The sequence below is a fragment of the Procambarus clarkii genome, chromosome 30 (genome assembly GCF_040958095.1).
Source record: "Procambarus clarkii isolate CNS0578487 chromosome 30, FALCON_Pclarkii_2.0, whole genome shotgun sequence".
Taxonomy (NCBI): Eukaryota; Metazoa; Arthropoda; class Malacostraca; order Decapoda; family Cambaridae; genus Procambarus; species Procambarus clarkii.
In genome coordinates, this window is record NC_091179.1 from 43,682,709 (window position 1) to 43,702,564 (window position 19,856).

Here is a 19,856-nt window from a genome sequence, read left to right on the forward strand (position 1 = left end):
TTGTTTCTCGTTAAAAATACTGAGTAAGATATTGAAAAGGGAAGAAGTCTGATTTTATTGCATATATCGGACGTTTCAGCCGGATTAGAACGGTTTTACGTGTACATCTTCCATCGGTAATATAAACGAAATCAGGAACATTTTAGTTAATTTTAATGAAAACACATTGATTTTTTATCATTTGTATTGGAAGCAACAATCTTTATACATCTTTTCTAGGGTCTAAAAAATAAGAAACGTCGCACTGTGATTCGAAGTTAAAATCCTCAATTTGGTATAATAATGACTTTTTTCACGTATATCATGTAGTTTGACTATTACGTAAATAATAGTACATTTTTTACAATATTTCGATACTATTTTCATGTAGTATCACGATATGTGATTTGGCCTTCAAATATCAGATTTTCGCATAATATTGCATTTTAAGCAAGTTTTCTTGCATTTTGTTTCGTACTAAAAATCATCGAATTCAGCAATGTTTTGACGTTTATCATCCCCTTTTCCTTTATGTGATATAAACAAAAGTGTCATCAAATTAGGCAATATTTTTGCTGTTTTTCCACGTTTTTGTGAATTTTCAGTTTTATTGCTATTAATTCATTAAAAAAACGATATAAATGATGCAAACACATAATTTATTAGAAATTAACCTTAAACACTTCATTTTCAATCAACTATTTGTTTCTCGTTAAAATACTGAGAAAGGGGAGAAGTTCTGTTTTTATTGCATATATCGACGTTTCAGCCGGATTAGAGCGGTTTTACGTGTACATCTTCCATCGGTAATATAAACGGAAAATCAGGAACATTTTAGTTAATTCTAATGAAAACACATTGATTTTTATCATTTGTATTTGAAAACAACATTGTCATATGTCTTTTCTTGGATCTAAATAAAACGAAACCTCGCTCTATGATTTGAAGTTAAAATCCTTAAATATGGTAATATAGTGACTTTTTTCACGTTATTCATGTAGTGTGATTTTACGTATATATATTCGTTTTTACCAATATTGCGATACTACTTCATGTTTTTCTAACGATATGTGATTTGGCCTTCAACTCTCAAAATTTCGCAAATTTTGCATTATAAGCATGTTTTTCTTTCATTTTGTTTTGTACTAAAACTCATCGAATTTAGCAATATTTTGACCTTTATCATCCCCCTTTTCCTTTATGTGATTTTAAACAAAATATCATCAAATTAGGCAATATTTTGCCGTTTTTCCACGTTTTTGTGAATTTTCAGTTTATTGTTATTATTTCATTAAATATACGAGAAAAATTATGCAAACACATAATGATCAGAAATAACCTTAAATACTCCATTTTCAATCATCTATTTTGTTTCTCGTTTAAAATACTGAGTAAGATATTGAAAAGGGGAGAAGTTCTGTTTTCATTGCATATATCGACGTTTCAGCCGGATTAGAACGGTTTTACGTGTACATCTTCCATCGGTAATATAAACCAAAAATCAGGAAAATTTTAGTTAATTTTAATGAAAACACATTGATTTTTATCATTTGTATTGGAAGCAACATCTTTATACGTGTTTTCTAGGGGTCTAAAAAATACGAAACGTCGCTCTATGATTCGAAGTTAAAATCCTCAAATTTGGTATAATAATGACCTTTTTTTCACGTTTTTTATGTAGTTTGATATTACGTAAATATATTTATTTTTTACCAATATTTCGATACTATTTTATGTAGTATCGCGATATGTGATTTGGCCTTCAAGTCTCAGATTTTCGCATAATATTGCATTTTAAGCAAGTTTTTCTTGCATTTTGTTTCGTACTAAAAATCATCGAATTCAGCAATATTTTGACGTTTATCATCCCCTTTTCCTTTATGTAATATAAACAAAATATCACTGAATTAGGCAATATTCCTGCCGTTTTTTCCACGTTTTTTGTGAATTTTCAGTTTTTATTGTATTATTCATTAAATATACGAGAAAAATTATGCAAACACATAATTGATCAGATAATAACCTTAAATACTTCATTTTTCAATCATCTATGTTTCTCGTTAAAATACTGAGTAAGATATTGAAAAGGGAAGAAGTTCTGATTTTATTGCATATATCGACGTTTTCAGCCGGATTAGAAACGGTTTTTACGTGTACATCTTCCATCGGTTAATATAACCGAAAATCAGGAACATTTTTATTAATTTTAATGAAAACACATTGATTTTTATCATTTGTATGGAAGCAACATCTTTATACGTGTTTTTTCTAGGGTCCTAAAAATACGAAACGTCGCTCTATGATTCGAAGTTAAAATCCTCAAATTTGGTATAATAATGAATTTTTTCACGTTTTTTCATGTAGTTTGATATTACGTAAATATATTCATTTTTTAACAATATTTCGATACTATTTTATGTAGTATCACGATATGTGATTTGGCCTTCAAATCTCAGATTTTTGTTGTTGGGTGGTGTGGTGTTGAGAGGGGTGTTTGTGGTGTGGTGTTGAGAGGGGGTGTGGGTAGGGTGGTGTTGAGAGGGGGTGGTGTTGAGAGGGAGGTGTTGGGAGGTGTGTTGTTGAGTGTGTGTGTGTTGAGACGGGGTGTTGGGTTGTTGTGGTGTTGTTTAGGGTGGTGTTGAGAGGGGTTGTTGTTTATTGTGGTGTTGAGAAGGGGTTGTTCGATGGTGTTGTATTGAGAGGTGGTGTTGGGTGGGTGGTGTTGAGAGGGGGTGTTAGATGGTGTGGTGTTGAGAGGGGGTTATTGGGTGGTGTGGTGTTGAGAAGGGGTGTTGGGTGGTGTGGTGTTGAGAGGGAGGCGTTGAGTGGTATAGTGTTGAGAAGGGGTGTTGGATGGTATTGGGTTGAGAGGGGGTGTTGAGTTGGGTGGTGTTGAGAGGGGGTGTTGGATGGTGTGGTGTTGAGAGGGGGTGTTGGGTGGGGAGGATTTGAGAGGGGTGTAGGGAGGGGGTGGTGTTGAGAAGGGAGTGGTTGGGTGGTGTGGTGTTGAGAAGGAGGTGTTGGGTGCTGTGGTGTTGAGAGGAAGGTGTTGGGTGGTGTGTGTTTGAGAGGGAGGTGTTTGGTGGTGCGGTGTTGAGAGGGGGTTGTTGGTGGTGTGGTGTTGAATGGGGGTGTTGGGTTGGGGTGGTGTTGAGAGGGGATGGTGTTGAGAGGGAGGTGTTGTTGTTGGTTGGTGTTGTGTTGAGACGGGGTTGTTGGGTTGTGTGGTGTTGATAGGGGGTGTTGTTTAGGGTGGTGTTGAGAAAGGGTGTTGGATGGGGTGTGGTGAGAGGGGGTGTTGGGTTGTGTGGTGCTGAGGGGGAAGTGTTGGGTGGTGTTGGTGTTGAAAGGGAGGTGTTTGGTGGTGTGGTGTTAAGAGGGGGTGTTGGGTGGTTGTGGTGTTCAGAGGGGATGTTGGGTGAGATGCTGTTGAGAGTGGGTGGTGTGGAGAGGGGGGTGTTGGGTTGGTGTTGTGTTTGAGAGTAGGTGTTGGGTAGTGTGGTGTTGAGAGGGGGGTGGTTGGGTGGTGTGGTGTTGAGAGGGAGGTGTTGGGTGGTGTGGTGTGGAGAGGGTGGTGTTGGTGGTGGTTGGTGTTGAGAGGGGTGTTGGGTGGTGTTGAGAGGGAGGTGGTGGGTGGTGTGTTGTTGAGGGGGGGTGTTGGGTGGCATGGTGTTGAGAGGGAGGTGTTGGGTAGTGTGGTGTTGAGAGGGGGTGTTGGGTGGTGTGGTGTTGAGAGGGAAGTGTTGGGTGGTGTGGTGTTGAGAGGGGGGTGTTTGGTGATGTGTTGTTGAGTGGGAGGTGTTGAATGGTGGTGTTGAGAGGGGGTGTTGGGTGGTGTGTTGTTGAGAGGGGTGTTGGGTGGAGTGGTGTTGAGAGGGGGTGTTGGGTGGTGTGGTGTTGAGAGGGTGGTGTTGGTAGTGGGTTGTAGTGGTGGTGGTGTGTGTGGTGGTTTTCAGTTCTTACCAACCAGAGGAGGGTGTGTTAGTGTCCTGCCAGGGCTGGAGACAGCTGAGGGGGGAACAGTTTGACCTGCCGGTAACTTCTCCATTTTGCTCAGCTGCCATTTTTTTGTAAATATTTATTTTAACTTAAATCCCAACATAAGTAATTTATAGCAAGATAATAATTTTAAACTGTGTAATAAGTATTTTCCTTGCAGTCTTGTAATATATGTTGGAACAAATGTACATATATTAAGATATATTAATAAACTAAAATATTGCACATTGGATGAAACTCTGACGGTTTGACCGCATCCTGTGAGAGTTCACCCAAGTCTTTTAAATGCTCTACTTGTCTACACACACCCGCTACACCCTCACCCGGCTACACTCTCACCCTCTACATCCTCACCCGGCTACACTCTCACCCTGCTACACCCTCACCCTGTACACCCTCACCCGGCTACCCTCGCACCCTCTACACCCTCACCCTGTTACACCCTCTCCCGGCTACACTTTCACCCTCTACATCCTCACCCGGCTACGCTCTCACCCTGCTACACCCTCACCCTGTACACCCTCACCCGGCAACCCTCGCACCCTCTACACCCTCACCCTGTTACACCCTCACCCGGCTACACTCTCACCCTCTACATCCTCACCCGGTTACACTCTCACCCTGCTACACTACTACAGGGGAGCCGGTCGGCCGAGAGGACAGCATGCTGGAGTTGGGATCCTGTGGTCCTGAGTTCGATCTCTGGCGCCAGCGAGAAACAATGGGCAGAGTTTCTTTCACCCTATGCCCCTGTTACCTAGCAGTGAAATACGTACCTGGGTGTTAGTCAGCTGTCACAGGCTACTTCCTGGGGAAGGAGGCCTGGTCGAGGACCGGGCCGCGGGGACATTAAAAAGCCCCGAAATCATCTCAAGACATCCTCAAGATAACCACTCTCACCCGGCTACACTCTCACCATTACACGCTCACCCTGCTACACCCTCACCTTCTACACCCTCACCCGGCTACTCTCTCACCCTGCTACACCTTTAACCGGCTACACCCTCAATTTGTTACGCCCACAACCGGCTACACCCTCAATCTGCTACACCCTCACCCGGATACACTCTCACCCGGCTACACAATCAACTTGCTACACCCTCAAGCGGCTACACCCTCACCCTGTTACACCCTCACCCGGCTACACTCTCACCTTCTATACCCTCACCCGGCTACACTCTCACCCTGCTACACCCTCACCTGGCTACTCTCTCACCCTGCTACACCTTTAACCGGCTACACCCTCAATTTGTTACGCCCACAACCGGCTACACCCTCAATCTGCTACACCCTCACCAGGCTACACTCTCACCCAGCTACACAGTCAACTTGCTACACCCTCAAGCGGCTACACCGTCAAGCGGCTACTCTCTCACCCTGCTACACCCTCACCCGGCTACACAATCAACTTACTACACCCTCCAAGCGGCTACACCCTCTACCGGCTACACCCTCAAGCTGCTACACCCTCAAGAGGCAACACCCTCACCTCCTCCCCACACCACCTCTCAACAGCACCCCACCCAACACCCCGTCTGAACACCACACCACCCAACACCCCCTCTCAACACCACCCCATCCAACACCCCCTCTCAACACCACCCTAAACAACAACCCCTCTCAACACCACCCTAAACAACACCACACAACCCAACACCCCGTCTCAACACCACACCACTCAACAACACACCTCCCAACACCTCCCTCTCAACACCACCCCCTCTCAACACCACCCTACCCAACACCCCCTCTCAACACCACACCACAAACACCCAATCTCAACACTATACCACCCAACACCCCCTCTCAACACCACTCCACCCAACACCCCCTCTCAATAACACACCACCCAACACCCCCTCTCAACACCACCATTCAACACCTCCCACTCAACAACACATCACCAAACACCCCCCTCTCAACACCACACCACCCAACACTTCCCTCTCAACACCACACCACCCAACACCCCCTCTCAACACCACACTACCCAACACCTCCCTCTCAACACCATGCCACCCAACACCCCCCCTCAACAACACACCACCCACCACCTCCCTCTCAACACCACCCAACACCCCCTCTCAACACCAACCACCACCAACACCACCCTCTCCACACCACACCACCCAACACCTCCCTCTCAACACCACACCACCCAACACCCCCTCTCAACACCACACCACCCAACACCCCCTCTCAACACCATACCATCCAACACCCCCTCTCAACACCACACCACCCAACACCTCCCTCACAACACCATATCACCCAACACCCCCTCTCAGCACCACACCATCTAACACCCCTTCTCAACACCACACCACCCAACACCCCCCTCGCAACACCACACCACCCAACACCTCCCTCTCAACACGACACCACCCAACACGCTCTCTCAACACCACACTACCCAACACCTCCCTCTCAACACCATACCACCCAACACCCCCTCTCAACACCACGCCATCCAACACCCCCTCTCAACACTACACCGTCGAACACCCCCCCTCTCAACACAACACCATCGAACACCCCCTCTCAACACCACCCGACCAAACACCCCCTCTCAACACCACACCACCCAGCACCCAATCTCAACACCACACCACCCAACACCCCCTCTCCACACCACCCCCTCTCAACAGCACCCTACCCAACACCCCCTCTCAACACCACACCACCCAACACCCCCACTCAAAACCACACCACCCAACACCTCCCTCTCAACACCACACCACCTAACACCACACCACCCAACACCACACCACCCAACACAACACCACCCAACACTCCCTTCTCAACAGCACCCCACCCAACACCCCCTCTCAACACAACACCATCCAACACCCCCTCTCAACACTACACCACTCAACGCCTCCCTCTCAACACCACACCACCCAACACCCATTTTCAACACCACACCACCCAACACCCCCTCTCAACACCACCCCAACCAACACCCCCTCTCAACACAACACCATCGAACACCCCCTTTCAACACCACCCCAACCAACACCCCCTCTCAACACCACACCATCCAACACCCCCTCTCAACACCACACCATCCAACACCCCCTCTCCTCACCACACCATCCAACACCCCCTCTCAATACCACCTCCTCTCAACAGCACCCCACTCAACACCCCGTTTGAACACCACACCAACCAACACCCCCTCTCAAAACCACGCCACCCAACACCTCCCTCTCAACACCACACCACCCAACACCCCCCTCTCAACACCACACTACCCAACACCCACTCTCAACACAACACCACCCAACACCCCTTCTCCACACCACCCACTCTCAACAGCATCTCACCCAACATCCCCTCTGAACACCACACCACCTAACACCCCCTCTTAACACCACACCACCAAACACCTCCCTCTCAACACCACACCACCCAACACTTCCCCCTCAGCACCACACAACCCAACACCCCCTCTCACCACAACCCCATCCAACACCCTTTCTCAACACCACCCTAAACAACACCCCCTATCAACACCACACAACCCAACACCCCATCTCAACACAACACCAACCAACAACACACCTCCCTCTCAACACCACCCCCTCTCAACACCACCCCACCCAACAACACACCACCAACACCCCCTCTCAACACCGCACCACCAAACACCTCCCTCTCAACACCACACCACCCAACACCTTCCTCTCAACACCACAGCACCCAACACCTCCTTCTCAACACCACACCACCCAACACTCCCTTCTCAACACCACCCCACCCTACACCCCCTCTCAAATCCTCCCCACCCAACACCCCCTCTCAACACCACACCATCCAACACCCCCTCTCAACACTACCCAACCCAACACCCCCTCTCAACCCAATACCATCCAACACCCCTTCTCAACACTACACCACTCAACGCCTCCCTCTCAACACCACACCACCCAACACCCCTTCTCAACACCACACCACCCAATACCCCCTCTCAACACCACACCATCTAACACCCCCTCTCAACACCACCCCACCCAACACCACCTCTCAATACAACACCATCGAACACCCACTCTCAACACCACCCCACCCAAAACCCCCTCTCAACAGCACACCATCTAACACCCCCTCTCAACACCACAACACCCAACACCCACTCTCAACACCACACCACCCAACACCTCCTCCCCACACCACCTCTCAACAGCACCCCACCCAACACCCCGTCTGAACACCACACCACCCTACACCCCCTCTCAACACCACCACATCCAACACCCCCTCTCAACACCACCCTAAACAACAACCCCTCTCAACACCACCCTAAACAACACCACACAACCCAACACCCCGTCTCAACACCACACCACTCAACAACACACCTCCCAACACCTCCCTCTCAACACCACCCCCTCTCAACACCACCCTACCCAACACCCCCTCTCAACACCACACCACAAACACCCCCTCTCAACACCACACCACCCAACAACAAAAATCTGAGATTTGAAGGGCAAATCACATATCGTGATACTACATAAAATAGTATCGAAATATTGTTAAAAATGAATATATTTACGTAATATCAAACTACATGAAAAACGTGAAAAAAGTCATTATTATACCAAATTTGAGGATTTTAACTTCGAATCATAGAGCGACGTTTCGTATTTTTTAGACCCTAGAAAACACGTATAAAGATGTTGCTTCCAATACAAATGATAAAAATCAATGTGTTTTCATTAAAATTAACTAAAATTTTCCTGATTTTTGGTTTATATTACCGATGGAAGATGTACACGTAAAACCGTTCTAATCCGGCTGAAACGTCGATATATGCAATAAAAACAGAACTTCTCCCCTTTTCAATATCTTACTCAGTATTTTAACGAGAAACAAATAGATGATTGAAAATGAAGTATTTAAGGTTATTTTCTGATCAATTATGTGTTTGCATAATTTTTCTCGTATATTTAATGAAATAATAACAATAAACTGAAAATTCACAAAAACGTGGAAAAACGGCAAAATATTGCCTAATTTGATGATATTTTGTTTAAATCACATAGAGGAAAAGGGGATGATAAAGGTCAAAATATTGCTAAATACGATGATTTTTAGTACAAAAAAAATTTGCGAAATTTTGAGAGTTGAAGGCCAAATCACATATCGTTAGAAAACATGAAGTAGTATCGAAATATTGGTAAAAACGAATATATATACGTAAAATCACACTACATGAATAACGTGAAAAAAGTCACTATATTACCATATTTAAGGATTTTAACTTCAAATCATAGAGCGAGGTTTCGTTTTATTTAGATCCAAGAAAAGATATATGACAATGTTGTTTCAAATACAAATGATAAAAATCAATGTGTTTTCATTAGAATTAACTAAAATGTTCCTGATTTTCCGTTTATATTACCGATGGAAGATGTACACGTAAAACCGCTCTAATCCGGCTGAAACGTCGATATATGCAATAAAAACAGAACTTCTCCCCTTTCCAATATCTTACTCAGTATTTTAACGAGAAACAAATAGTTTATTGAAAATGAAGTGTTTAAGGTTAATTTCTAATCAATTTGTGTTTGCATCATTTTTATCGTATATTTAATGAATTAATAGCAATAAACTGAAAATTTACAAAAACGTAGAAAAACAGCAAAATATTGCCTAATTCGATGATATTTTGTTCATATCACATAAAGGAAAAGGAGATGATAAACGTCAAAATATTGCTGAATTCGATAATTTTTAGTACGAAACAAAATGCAAGAAAACTTGCTTAAAATGCAATATTATGCGAAAATCTGATATATGAAGGCCAAATCACATATCGTGATACTACATGAAATAGTATCGAAATATTGTTAAAAATGTACTATTATTTACGTAATATCAAACTACATGAAATACGTGAAAAAATTCATTATTATACCAAATTTGAGGATTTTAACTTCGAATCATAGTGCGACGTTTCGTATTTTTTAGACCCTAGAAAAGATGTATAAAGATGTTGCTTCCAATACAAATGATAAAAATCAATGTGTTTTCATTAAAATTAACTAAAATGTTCCTGATTTTCGGTTTATATTACCGATGGAAGATGTACAGTAAAACCGTTCTAATCCGGCTGAAACGTCGATATATGCAATAAAATCAGAACTTCTTCCCTTTTCAATATCTTACTCAGTATTTTAACGAGAAACAAATAGATGATTGAAAATGAAGTATTTAAGGTTATTATCTGATCAATTATGTGTTTGCATAATTTTTCTCGAATATTTAATGAAATAATAACAATAAACTGAAAATTCACAAAAACGTGGAAAAACGGCAAAATATTGCCTAATTCGATGATATTTTGTTTATATCACATAAAGGAAAAGGGGATGATAAACGTCAAAATATTGCTGAATTCGATGATTTTTAGTACAAAACAAAATGCAAGAAAACTTGCTTAAAATGCAATATTATGCGAAAATCTGAGACTTGAAGGCCAAATCACATATCGTGATACTACATAAAATAGTATCGAAATATTGGTAAAAATGAATATATTTACGTAATATCAAACTACATAAAAAACGTGAAAAAAGTCATTGGTATACCAAATTTGAGGATTTTAACTTCGAATCATAAAGCGACGTTTCGCATTTTTTAGACTCTAGAAAAGACGTATAAAGATGTTGCTTCTAATACAAATGATAAAAATCAATGTGTTTTCATTAAAATTAACTAAAATGTTTCTGATTTTCAGTTTATATTACCGATGGAAGATGTACACGTAAAACGTTCTAATCTGGCTGAAACGTCGATATATGCAATAAAAACATAAAATAACGTGAAAAAAGTCACTATATTACAATATTTGAGGATTTTAAATTCAAATCATAAAGCGAGGTTTCGTATTATTTAGATTAATGCAGAGGCTCATGAGAATGATGTAGAGGCTTAAGAGAGGGATGCAGAGGCTCAAGAGAATGATGCAGAGGCTCAAGAGAGTGATGCAGAGGATCAAGAGAGTGATGCAGAGGCTCAAGAGTGTGATGTAGAGGCTCAAGAGAGTGATGCAGAGTCTCAAGAGAGTGATGCAGAATATCATGAGAGTGATGCAGAGGCTCAAGAGTGTGATGTAGAGGCTCAAGAGAATGATGCAGAGGCTTAAGAGAGTGATGCAGAGGCTCAAGAGAGTGATGCAGAGGCTCAAGAGTGTGATGTAGAGGCTCAAGAGAGTGATGCAGAGTCTCAAGAGAGTGATGCAGAATATCATGAGAGTGATGCAGAGGCTCAAGAGAGTGATGCCGAGGATCAAGAGAGGTAAGCAGAGGCTTAAGAGAATGATGCAGAGGCCGAAGAGAGTGATGAAGAGGGTTAAGAGAGTGATGCAGAGGCTGAAGAGAGTGTTGCAGAGGCTCAGGAGAGAGATGCAGAGGCTCAAGAGAGTGATGCAGAGGCTAAAAAGTGTTGTGCAGAGGCTCAAGAGACTGATGCAGAGGCTTACGAGAGTGATGCAGATAATCAATTGCGGGATGCAGAGGCTTAAGCGAGTGATGCAGAGGCTGAAGAGAGTGTTGCAGAGGCTTAAGAGAGTGATGCAGAGGCTGAAGAGAGTGTTGCAGAGGCTTAAGAGAGTGATGCAGAGGCTGAAGAGAGTGATGCAGAGGCTTAAGAGAGTGTTGCAGAGGCTTAGGAGAGGGCTGCAGAGGCTCAAGAGATTGATGAAGAGGCTCAAGAGAGTGATGCAGAGGCTCAAGAGAGTGATGCAGAGGCTCAAGAAAGTGATGCAGTGGCTCAAGAGAGTGATGCAGAGGCTTAAGAGAGGGATGCAGAGGCTCAAGCGAGTGATGCAGAGGGTCATGAGAGTGATGCAGAGGCTCAAGAGAGTGAAGCAGAGGCTCAAGAGAGTGATGCAGAGGCTCAAGAGAGGTATGCAGAGGCTTAAGAGAGTGATGCAGAGGCTCAAGAGAGTGATGCAGAGGCTTATGAGAGGGATGCAGAGGCTTATGAGAGGGATGCCGATGCTCAAGAGAGTGATGCACAAGCTCAATAGAGGGATGCAGGGGCTCAAGAGATTGATGGAGAGGCTCAAGAGAGTGATTCAGAGGTATACAAGAGTGATGCAGAGGCTGAAGAGAGTGTTGCAGAGGCTGAAGAGAGTGTTGCAGAGGCTCAAGAGAGGGATACAGAGGCTGAAGAGAGTGATGCAGAGACTCAAGAGAGTTATGCAGAGGCTCATTAGAGTGATGCAGAGGCTTACGAGAGTGATGCAGAGGCTGAAGAAAGGGATGCAGAGGCTTAAGAGAGTTATGCAAAGGCTCAGGAGAGGGATGCAGAGGCTCATGAGAGGGATGCAGGCGTTCAGGAGAGGGATGCAGAGGCTTAAGAGAGTGATGCAGAGGCAGAAGAGAGTGTTGCAGAGGCTCAAGAGAGGGATGCAGAGGCTCAAGAGAGTGATGCAAAGACTCAAGAGAGTTATGCAGAGACTCAAGAGAATGATGCAGAGCCTTACGAGAGTAGTGATGCAGAGGCTCAAGAGAGGGATGTAGAGGCTGAAGAGAGTGATTCAGAAGCTAAGGAGAGTGATGCAGAGGCTAAAGAGAGTGATGCAGAGGCTTAAGAGAGGGATGCAGAGGCTCAAGAGAGGGATGCAGAGGCTCAAGAGAGGGATGCAAAGGCTCAGGAAAGGGATGCAGAGGCTCATGAGAGGGATGCAAGAGTTCATGAGAGGGATGCAGAGGCTCAAGAAAGGGATGCAGAGGCTTAAGAAAGTGATGCAGACTCTCAAAATAGTGATGCAGAGGCTTAAGAGGTTGATGCAGAGGCTCAAGAAAGTGATGGAGAGGCTAGGAGAGGGATGCCGAGGCTCCAGAGAGGGATGCAGAGGCTAAAGCGAGTGATGTAGAGGGTGAAGAGAGAGATGCAGTGGCTTAAGAGAGTGATGCAGAAGCTCAAAAGAGTAATGCAGAGGCTCAAGAGAATGATGTAGAGGCTTAAGAGAGGGATGCAGAGGCTCAAGCGAGTGATGCAGAGGATCATGAGAGTGATGCAGAGGCTCAAGAGAGTGATGCAGAGGATCAAGAGAGGTAAGGAGAGGCTTAAGAGAGTGATGCAGAGGCCGAAGAGAGTGATGCAGAGGTTTAAGAGAGTGATGCAGAGGCTGAAGAGAGTGTTGCAGAGGCTCAAGAGAGAGATGCAGAGGCTCAAGAGAGTGATGCAGAGGCTAAAAAGAGTTGTGCTGAGGCTCAAGAGACTGATGCAGAGGCTTACGAGAGTGATGCAGAGGCTGAAGAGAGTGTTGCAGAGGCTCAAGAGAGGGATACAGAGGCTCAAGAGAGTGATGCAGAGACTCAAGAGAGTTATGCAGAGGCTTACGAGAGTGATGCAGAGGCTCAAGAGAGTGATGCAGAGGCTTAAGAGAGTGATGCAAAGGCTCAGGAGAGCGATGCAGAGGCTCATGAGAGGGATGCAGGAGTTCAAGAGAGTGATGCAGAGGCTTAAGAAAGTGATGCAGAGGATGAAGAGAGTGTTGCAGAGGCTCAAGAGAGAGATGCAGAGCCTCAAGCGAGTGATGCAGAGAATCAAGAGAGTTATGCAGAGGCTCAAGAGAGTGATACAGAGGCTTACGAGAGTGATGCAGAGGCTCAAGAGAGTGTTGCAGAGAATCAAGAGAGGGATAAAGAGGCTCAAGAGAGTGATGCAGAGACTCAAGAGTGTTATGCAGAGGCTCAGTAGAGTGATGCAGAGGCTTACGAGAGTGATGCAGAGGCTCAAGAGAGGGATGCAGAGGCTTACGAGAGTGATGCAAAGGGTCAGGCGAGGGATGCAGAGGCTCATGAGAGGGATGCAGGAGTTCAAGAGAGTGATGCAGAGGCTCAAGAAAGTGATGTAGAGGCTTAAGAAAGTGATGCAGAGGCTCAAAATAGGGATGCAGAGGCTTAAGAGGGTCATGCAGAGGCCCAAGAGAGTGATGAAGAGGCTAAAGAGAGGGATGCAGGGGGCCAAGTGAGTGATGCAGATGCTCAAGAGAGGGATGCAGAGGATGAAGAGAGTGATGCAGAGGCTCGAGAGAGTGGTGCAGAGGCTCAAGAGATGGATGCAGAGGCTTACGAGAGTGATGCAGAGGCTGAAGAGAGTGTTGCAGAGGCTCAAAAGACGGATGCAGAGGCACAAGAGAGTGATGCAGAGACTCAAGAGAGTTATGCAGAGGCTCAAGAGTGTGATGCAGAGGCTTACGAGAGTGATGCAGAGGCTCAAGAGAGGGATGTAGAGGCTCAAGAGAGTGATGCAGAGGTTTAAGAGAGTGATGCAGAGGCTCAAGAGAGTGTTGCAGAGACTCAAGAGAGTTATGCAGAGGCTCATTTGAGTGATGCAGAGGCTTACGAGAGTGATGCAGAGGCTCAAGAGAGTAATGCAGAGGATCAAGGGAGGGATGCACAGGCTTAAGAGAGTGATGCAGAGCCTCAAGAGAGTGATGCAGAGGCTCAAGAATGTGATATAGAGGCTTAAGAAAGTGATGCAGAGGCTCAAAATAGGGATGCAGAGGCTTAAGAGGGTCATGCAGAGGCTCAAGAGAGTGATGGAGAGGCTAAAGAGAGGGATGCAGGGGGCCAAGTGAGTGATGCAGATGCTCAAGAGAGGGATGCAGAGGATGAAGAGAGTGATGCAGAGGCTCGAGAGAGTGGTGCAGAGGCTCGAGAGAGGGATTCAGAGGCTCAAGAGATGGATGCAGAAGCTCAAGAGAGTGATGCAGAGGTTTAAGAGAGGGATGCAGAGGCTCAAGAGAGTGATGCAGAGACTCAAGAGAGTTATGCAGAGGCTCATTAGAGTGATGCAGAGGCTTACGAGAGTGATGCAGAGGCTCAAGAGAGGGATGCAGAGGCTTAAGAGAGTGATGCAAAGGCTCAGGAGAGCGATGCAGAGGCCCATGAGAGGGATGCAGGAGTTCAAGAGAGGGATGCAGAGCCTTAAGAAAGTGATGCAGAGGCTGAAGAGAGTGTTGCAGAGGCTCAAGAGAGAGAGATGCAGAGCCTCAAGCGAGTGATGCAGAGAATCAAGAGAGTTATGCAGAGGCTCAAGAGAGTGATGCAGAGGCTTACGAGAGTGATGCAGAGGCTCAAGAGAGTGTTGCAGAGGCTCAAGAGAGGGATGCAGAAGCTCAAGAGAGTGATGCAGAGACTGAAGAGTGTTATGCAGAGGCTCAGTAGAGTGATGCAGAGGCTTACGAGAGTGAAGCAGACGCTCAAGAGAGGGATGCAGAGGCTTACGAGAGTGATGCAAAGGGTCAGGAGAGGGATGCAGAGGCTCATGAGAGGGATGCAGGAGTTCAAGAGAGTGATGCAGAGGCTCAAGAAAGTGATGTAGAGGCTTAAGAAAGTGATGCAGAGGCTCAAAATAGGGATGCAGAGGCTGAAGAGGGTCATGCAGAGGCTCAAGAGAGTGATGGAGAGGCTAAAGAGAGGGATGCAGGGGGCCAAGTGAGTGATGCAGATGCTCAAGAGAGGGATGCAGAGGATGAAGAGAGTGATGCAGAAGCTCAAGAGAGTGATGCAGAGGTTTAAGAGAGGGATGCAGAGGCTCAAGAGAGGGATGCAGGGGCTCAAGAGAGGGATGCAGAGGCTCAATAGAGGGATGCAGGGGCTAAAGAGATTGATGGAGAGGCTCAAGAGAGAGATTCAGAGGTTTACGAGAGTGATGCTGAGGCTGAAGAGAGTGTTGCAGAGGCTCAAGAGACGGATACAGAGGCTCAAGAGAGTGATGCAGAGGCTTAAGAGAGGGATTCAGAGGCTCAGGAGAGGGATGCAGGGGCTGAAGAGAGGGATGCAGAGGCTCATGAGAGGGATGCAGGAGTTCAAGAGAGGGATGCAGAGGCTCAAGAAAGGGATGCAGAGGCTTAGGAAAGTGATGCAGAGGCTCAAAACAGGGATGCAGAGGCTTAAGAGGGTGATGCAGAGGCTCAAGAAATTGATGGAGAGGCTAAGAGAGCGATGCAGGGGCCCAAGAGAGTGATGCAGAGGCTTAAGAAGTGATGCAGAGGCTCAAGAGAGGGATGCAGAGGCTCAAGAGAGTGATGCAAAGACTCAAGAGAGTTATGCAGAGACTCAAGAGAATGATGCAGAGCCTTACGAGAGTGATGCAGAGGCTGAAGAGAGGGATGTAGAGGCTGAAGAGAGTGATTCAGAAGCTAAGGAGAGTTATGCAGAGGCTGAAAAGAGTGATGCAGAGGCTTAAGAGAGGGATGCAGAGGCTCAAGAGAGGGATGCAGAGGCTCAAGAGAGGGATGCAAAGGCTCAGGAGAGGGATGCAGAGGCTCATGAGAGGGATGCAAGAGTTCATGAGAGGGATGCAGAGGCTCAAGAAAGGGATGCAGAGGCTTAAGAAAGTGATGCAGACTCTCAAAATAGTGATGCAGAGGCTTAAGAGGTTGATGCAGAGGCTCAAGAAAGTGATGGAGAGGCTAGGAGAGGGATGCAGGGGCCCAGGAGAGTGATGCAGATGCTCAAGAGAGGGATGCAGAGGATGAAGAGAGTGATGGAGAGGCTCAAGAGAGGGATGCAGGGGCCCAAGAGAGTGATGCAGAGGCTTAGGAGAGTGATGCAAAGACTGAATAGAGTGATGCAGAGGCTCATGAGAGGGATGCAGGAGTTCAAGAGAGGGATGCAGAGGCTCATGAGAGGGACGCAGGAGTTCAAGAGAGGGATGCAGAGGCTCAAGAGAGTGATGCAGAGGCTTAAGAGAGGGATGCTGAGGCTCCAGAGAGGGATGCAGAGGCTAAAGAGAGTGATGCAGAGGGTGAAGAGAGAGATGCAGTGGCTTAAGAGAGTGATGCAGAAGCTCAAAAGAGTAATGCAGAGGCTCAAGAGAATGATGTAGAGGCTTAAGAGAGGGATGCAGAGGCTGAAGAGAGTGATGCAGAGGCTGAAGAGAGTGTTGCAGAGGCTCAAGAGAGAGATGCAGAGGCTCAAGAGAGTGATGCAGAGGCTAAAAAGAGTTGTGCTGAGGCTCAAGAGACTGATGCAGAGGCTTACGAGAGTGATGCAGAGGCTGAAGAGAGTGTTGCAGAGGCTCAAGAGAGGGATACAGAGGCTCAAGAGAGTGATGCAGAGACTCAAGAGAGTTATGCAGAGGCTTACGAGAGTGATGCAGAGGCTCAAGAGAGTGATGCAGAGGCTTAAGAGAGTGATACAAAGGCTCAGGAGAGCGATGCAGAGGCTCATGAGAGGGATGCAGGAGTTCAAGTGAGTGATGCAGAGGCTTAAGAAAGTGATGCGGAGGCTGAAGAGAGTGTTGCAGAGGCTCAAGAGAGAGATGCAGAGCCTCAAGCGAGTAATGCAGAGAATCAAGAGAGTTATGCAGAGGCTCAAGAGAGTGATGCAGAGGCTTACGAGAGTGATGCAGAGGCTCAAGAGAGTGTTGCAGAGAATCAAGAGAGGGATAAAGAGGCTCAAGAGAGTGATGCAGAGACTCAAGAGTGTTATGCAGAGGCTCAGTAGAGTGATGCAGAGGCTTACGAGAGTGATGCAGAGGCTCAAGAGAGGGATGCAGAGGCTTACGAGAGTGATGCAAAGGGTCAGGCGAGGGATGCAGAGGCTCATGAGAGGGATGCAGGAGTTCAAGAGAGTGATGCAGAGGCTCAAGAAAGTGATGTAGAGGCTTAAGAAAGTGATGCAGAGGCTCAAAATAGGGATGCAGAGGCTTAAGAGGGTCATGCAGAGGCTCAAGAGAGTGATGGAGAGGCTAAAGAGAGGGATGCATGGGGCCAAGTGAGTGATGCAGATGCTCAAGAGAGGGATGCAGAGGATGACGAGAGTGATGCAGAGGCTCGAGAGAGTGGTGCAGAGGCTCAAGAGAGGGATTCAGAGGCTCAAGAGATGGATGCAGAGGCTTAAGAGAGTGATGCAGAGGCTGAAGAGAGTGTTGCAGAGGCTCAAAAGACGGATGCAGAGGCTCAAGAGAGTGATGCAGAGACTCAAGAGAGTTATGCAGAGGCTCAAGAGAGTGATGCAGAGGCTTACGAGAGTGATGCAGAGGCTCAAGAGAGGGATGTAGAGGCTCAAGAGAGTGATGCAGAGGTTTAAGAGAGGGATGCAGAGGCTCAAGAGAGTGATGCAGAGACTCAAGAGAGTTATGCAGAGGCTCATTTGAGTGATGCAGAGGCTTACGAGAGTGATGCCGAGGCTCAAGAGAGGGATGCAGAGGCTTAAGAGAGTGATGCAAAGGCTCAGGAGAGCGATGCAGAGGCCCATGAGAGGGATGCAGGAGTTCAAGAGAGGGATGCAGAGGCTTAAGAAAGTGATGCAGAGGCTGAAGAGAGTGTTGCAGAGGCTCAAGAGAGAGATGCAGAGCCTCAAGCGAGTGATGCAGAGAATCAAGAGAGTTATGCAGAGGCTCAAGAGAGTGATGCAGAGGCTTACGAGAGTGATGCAGAGGCTCAAGAGAGTGTTGCAGAGGCTCAAGAGAGGGATGCAGAGGCTCAAGAGAGTGATGCAGAGACTCAAGAGTGTTATGCAGAGGCTCAGTAGAGTGATGCAGAGGCTTACGAGAGTGAAGCAGAGGCTCAAGAGAGGGATGCAGAGGCTTACGAGAGTGATGCAAAGGGTCAGGAGAGGGATGCAGAGGCTCATGAGAGGGATGCAGGAGTTCAAGAGAGTGATGCAGAGGCTCAAGAAAGTGATGTAGAGGCTTTAGAAAGTGATGCAGAGGCTCAAAATAGGGATGCAGAGGCTTAAGAGGGTCATGCAGAGGCTCAAGAGAGTGATGGAGAGGCTAAAGAGAGGGATGCAGGGGGCCAAGTGAGTGATGCAGATGCTCAAGAGAGGGATGCAGAGAATGAAGAGAGTGATGCAGAAGCTCAAGAGAGTTATGCAGAGGTTTAAGAGAGGGATGCAGAGGCTCAAGAGAGGGATGCAGGGGCTCAAGAGAGGGATGCAGAGGCTCAATAGAGGGATGCAGGGGCTAAAGAGATTGATGGAGAGGCTCAAGAGAGTGATTCAGAGGTTTACGAGAGTGATGCCGAGGCTGAAGAGAGTGTTGCAGAGGCTCAAGACACGGATACAGAGGCTCAGGAGAGTGATGCAGAGACTCAAGAGAGTGATGCAGAGGCTTACGAGACTGAGGCAGAGGCTCATGAGAGGGATGTGGAGGCTCAAGAGAGTGATGCAGAAGCTCAAGAGAGTGATGCAGAGGCTGAAGAGAGTGATGCAGAGGCTCAAGAGGGGGGGGGGGTATGTAGAGGCTCAAGCGAGTGATGCAGAAGCTCAAGAGAGTGATGCAGAGGCTGAAGAGAGTGATGCAGAGGCTGAAGAGAGTGATGCAGAGGCTTAAGAGAGGGATTCAGAGGCTCAAGAGAGGGATGCAGGGGCTAAAGAGAGGGATGCAGAGGCTCAATAGAGGGATGCAGAGGCATAAGAGAGTGATGCAAAGGCTCAGGAGAGGGATGCAGAGGCTCATGAGAGGGATGCAGAGGTTTAGGAAAGTGATGCAGAGGCTCAAAAGAGGGATGCAGAGGCTTAAGAGGGTGATGCAGAGGCTCAAGAAAGTGATGGAGAGGCTAAAAGAGCGATGCAGGGGCCCAAGAGAGTGATGCAGATGCTCAAGAGAGGGATGCAGAGGATGAAGAAAGTGATGGAGAGGATCAAGAGAGGGATGCAGGGTCCCAAGAGAGTGATGCAGAGGCTTAAGAAGTGATGCAAAGGCTGAATAGAGGGATGCAGAGGCTCATGAGAGGGATGCAGGAGTTCAAGAGAAGTATGCAGAGGCTCATGAGAGGGATGCAGGAGCTCAAGAGAGGGGTGCAGAGGCTCAAGAGAATGATGCAGAGGCTCAAGAGAGGGATGCTGAGGCTCCAGAGAGGGATGCAGAGGCTAAAGAGAGTGATGCAGAAAGTGAAGAGA

At 46.7% G+C, this 19,856-nt stretch overlaps 1 protein-coding gene across 1 annotated transcript; it reads left to right on the forward strand.

Moving 5' to 3' along the window:
- Positions 1-4,263: 4,263 nt before the first annotated feature.
- On the forward strand, positions 4,264-4,671 carry LOC138370069 (placenta-specific protein 4-like). The gene has a single exon (XM_069333848.1). The coding sequence runs from the start codon at positions 4,264-4,266 to the stop codon at positions 4,669-4,671; it is 408 nt and encodes a 135-aa protein (XP_069189949.1).
- Positions 4,672-19,856: the final 15,185 nt, after the last annotated feature.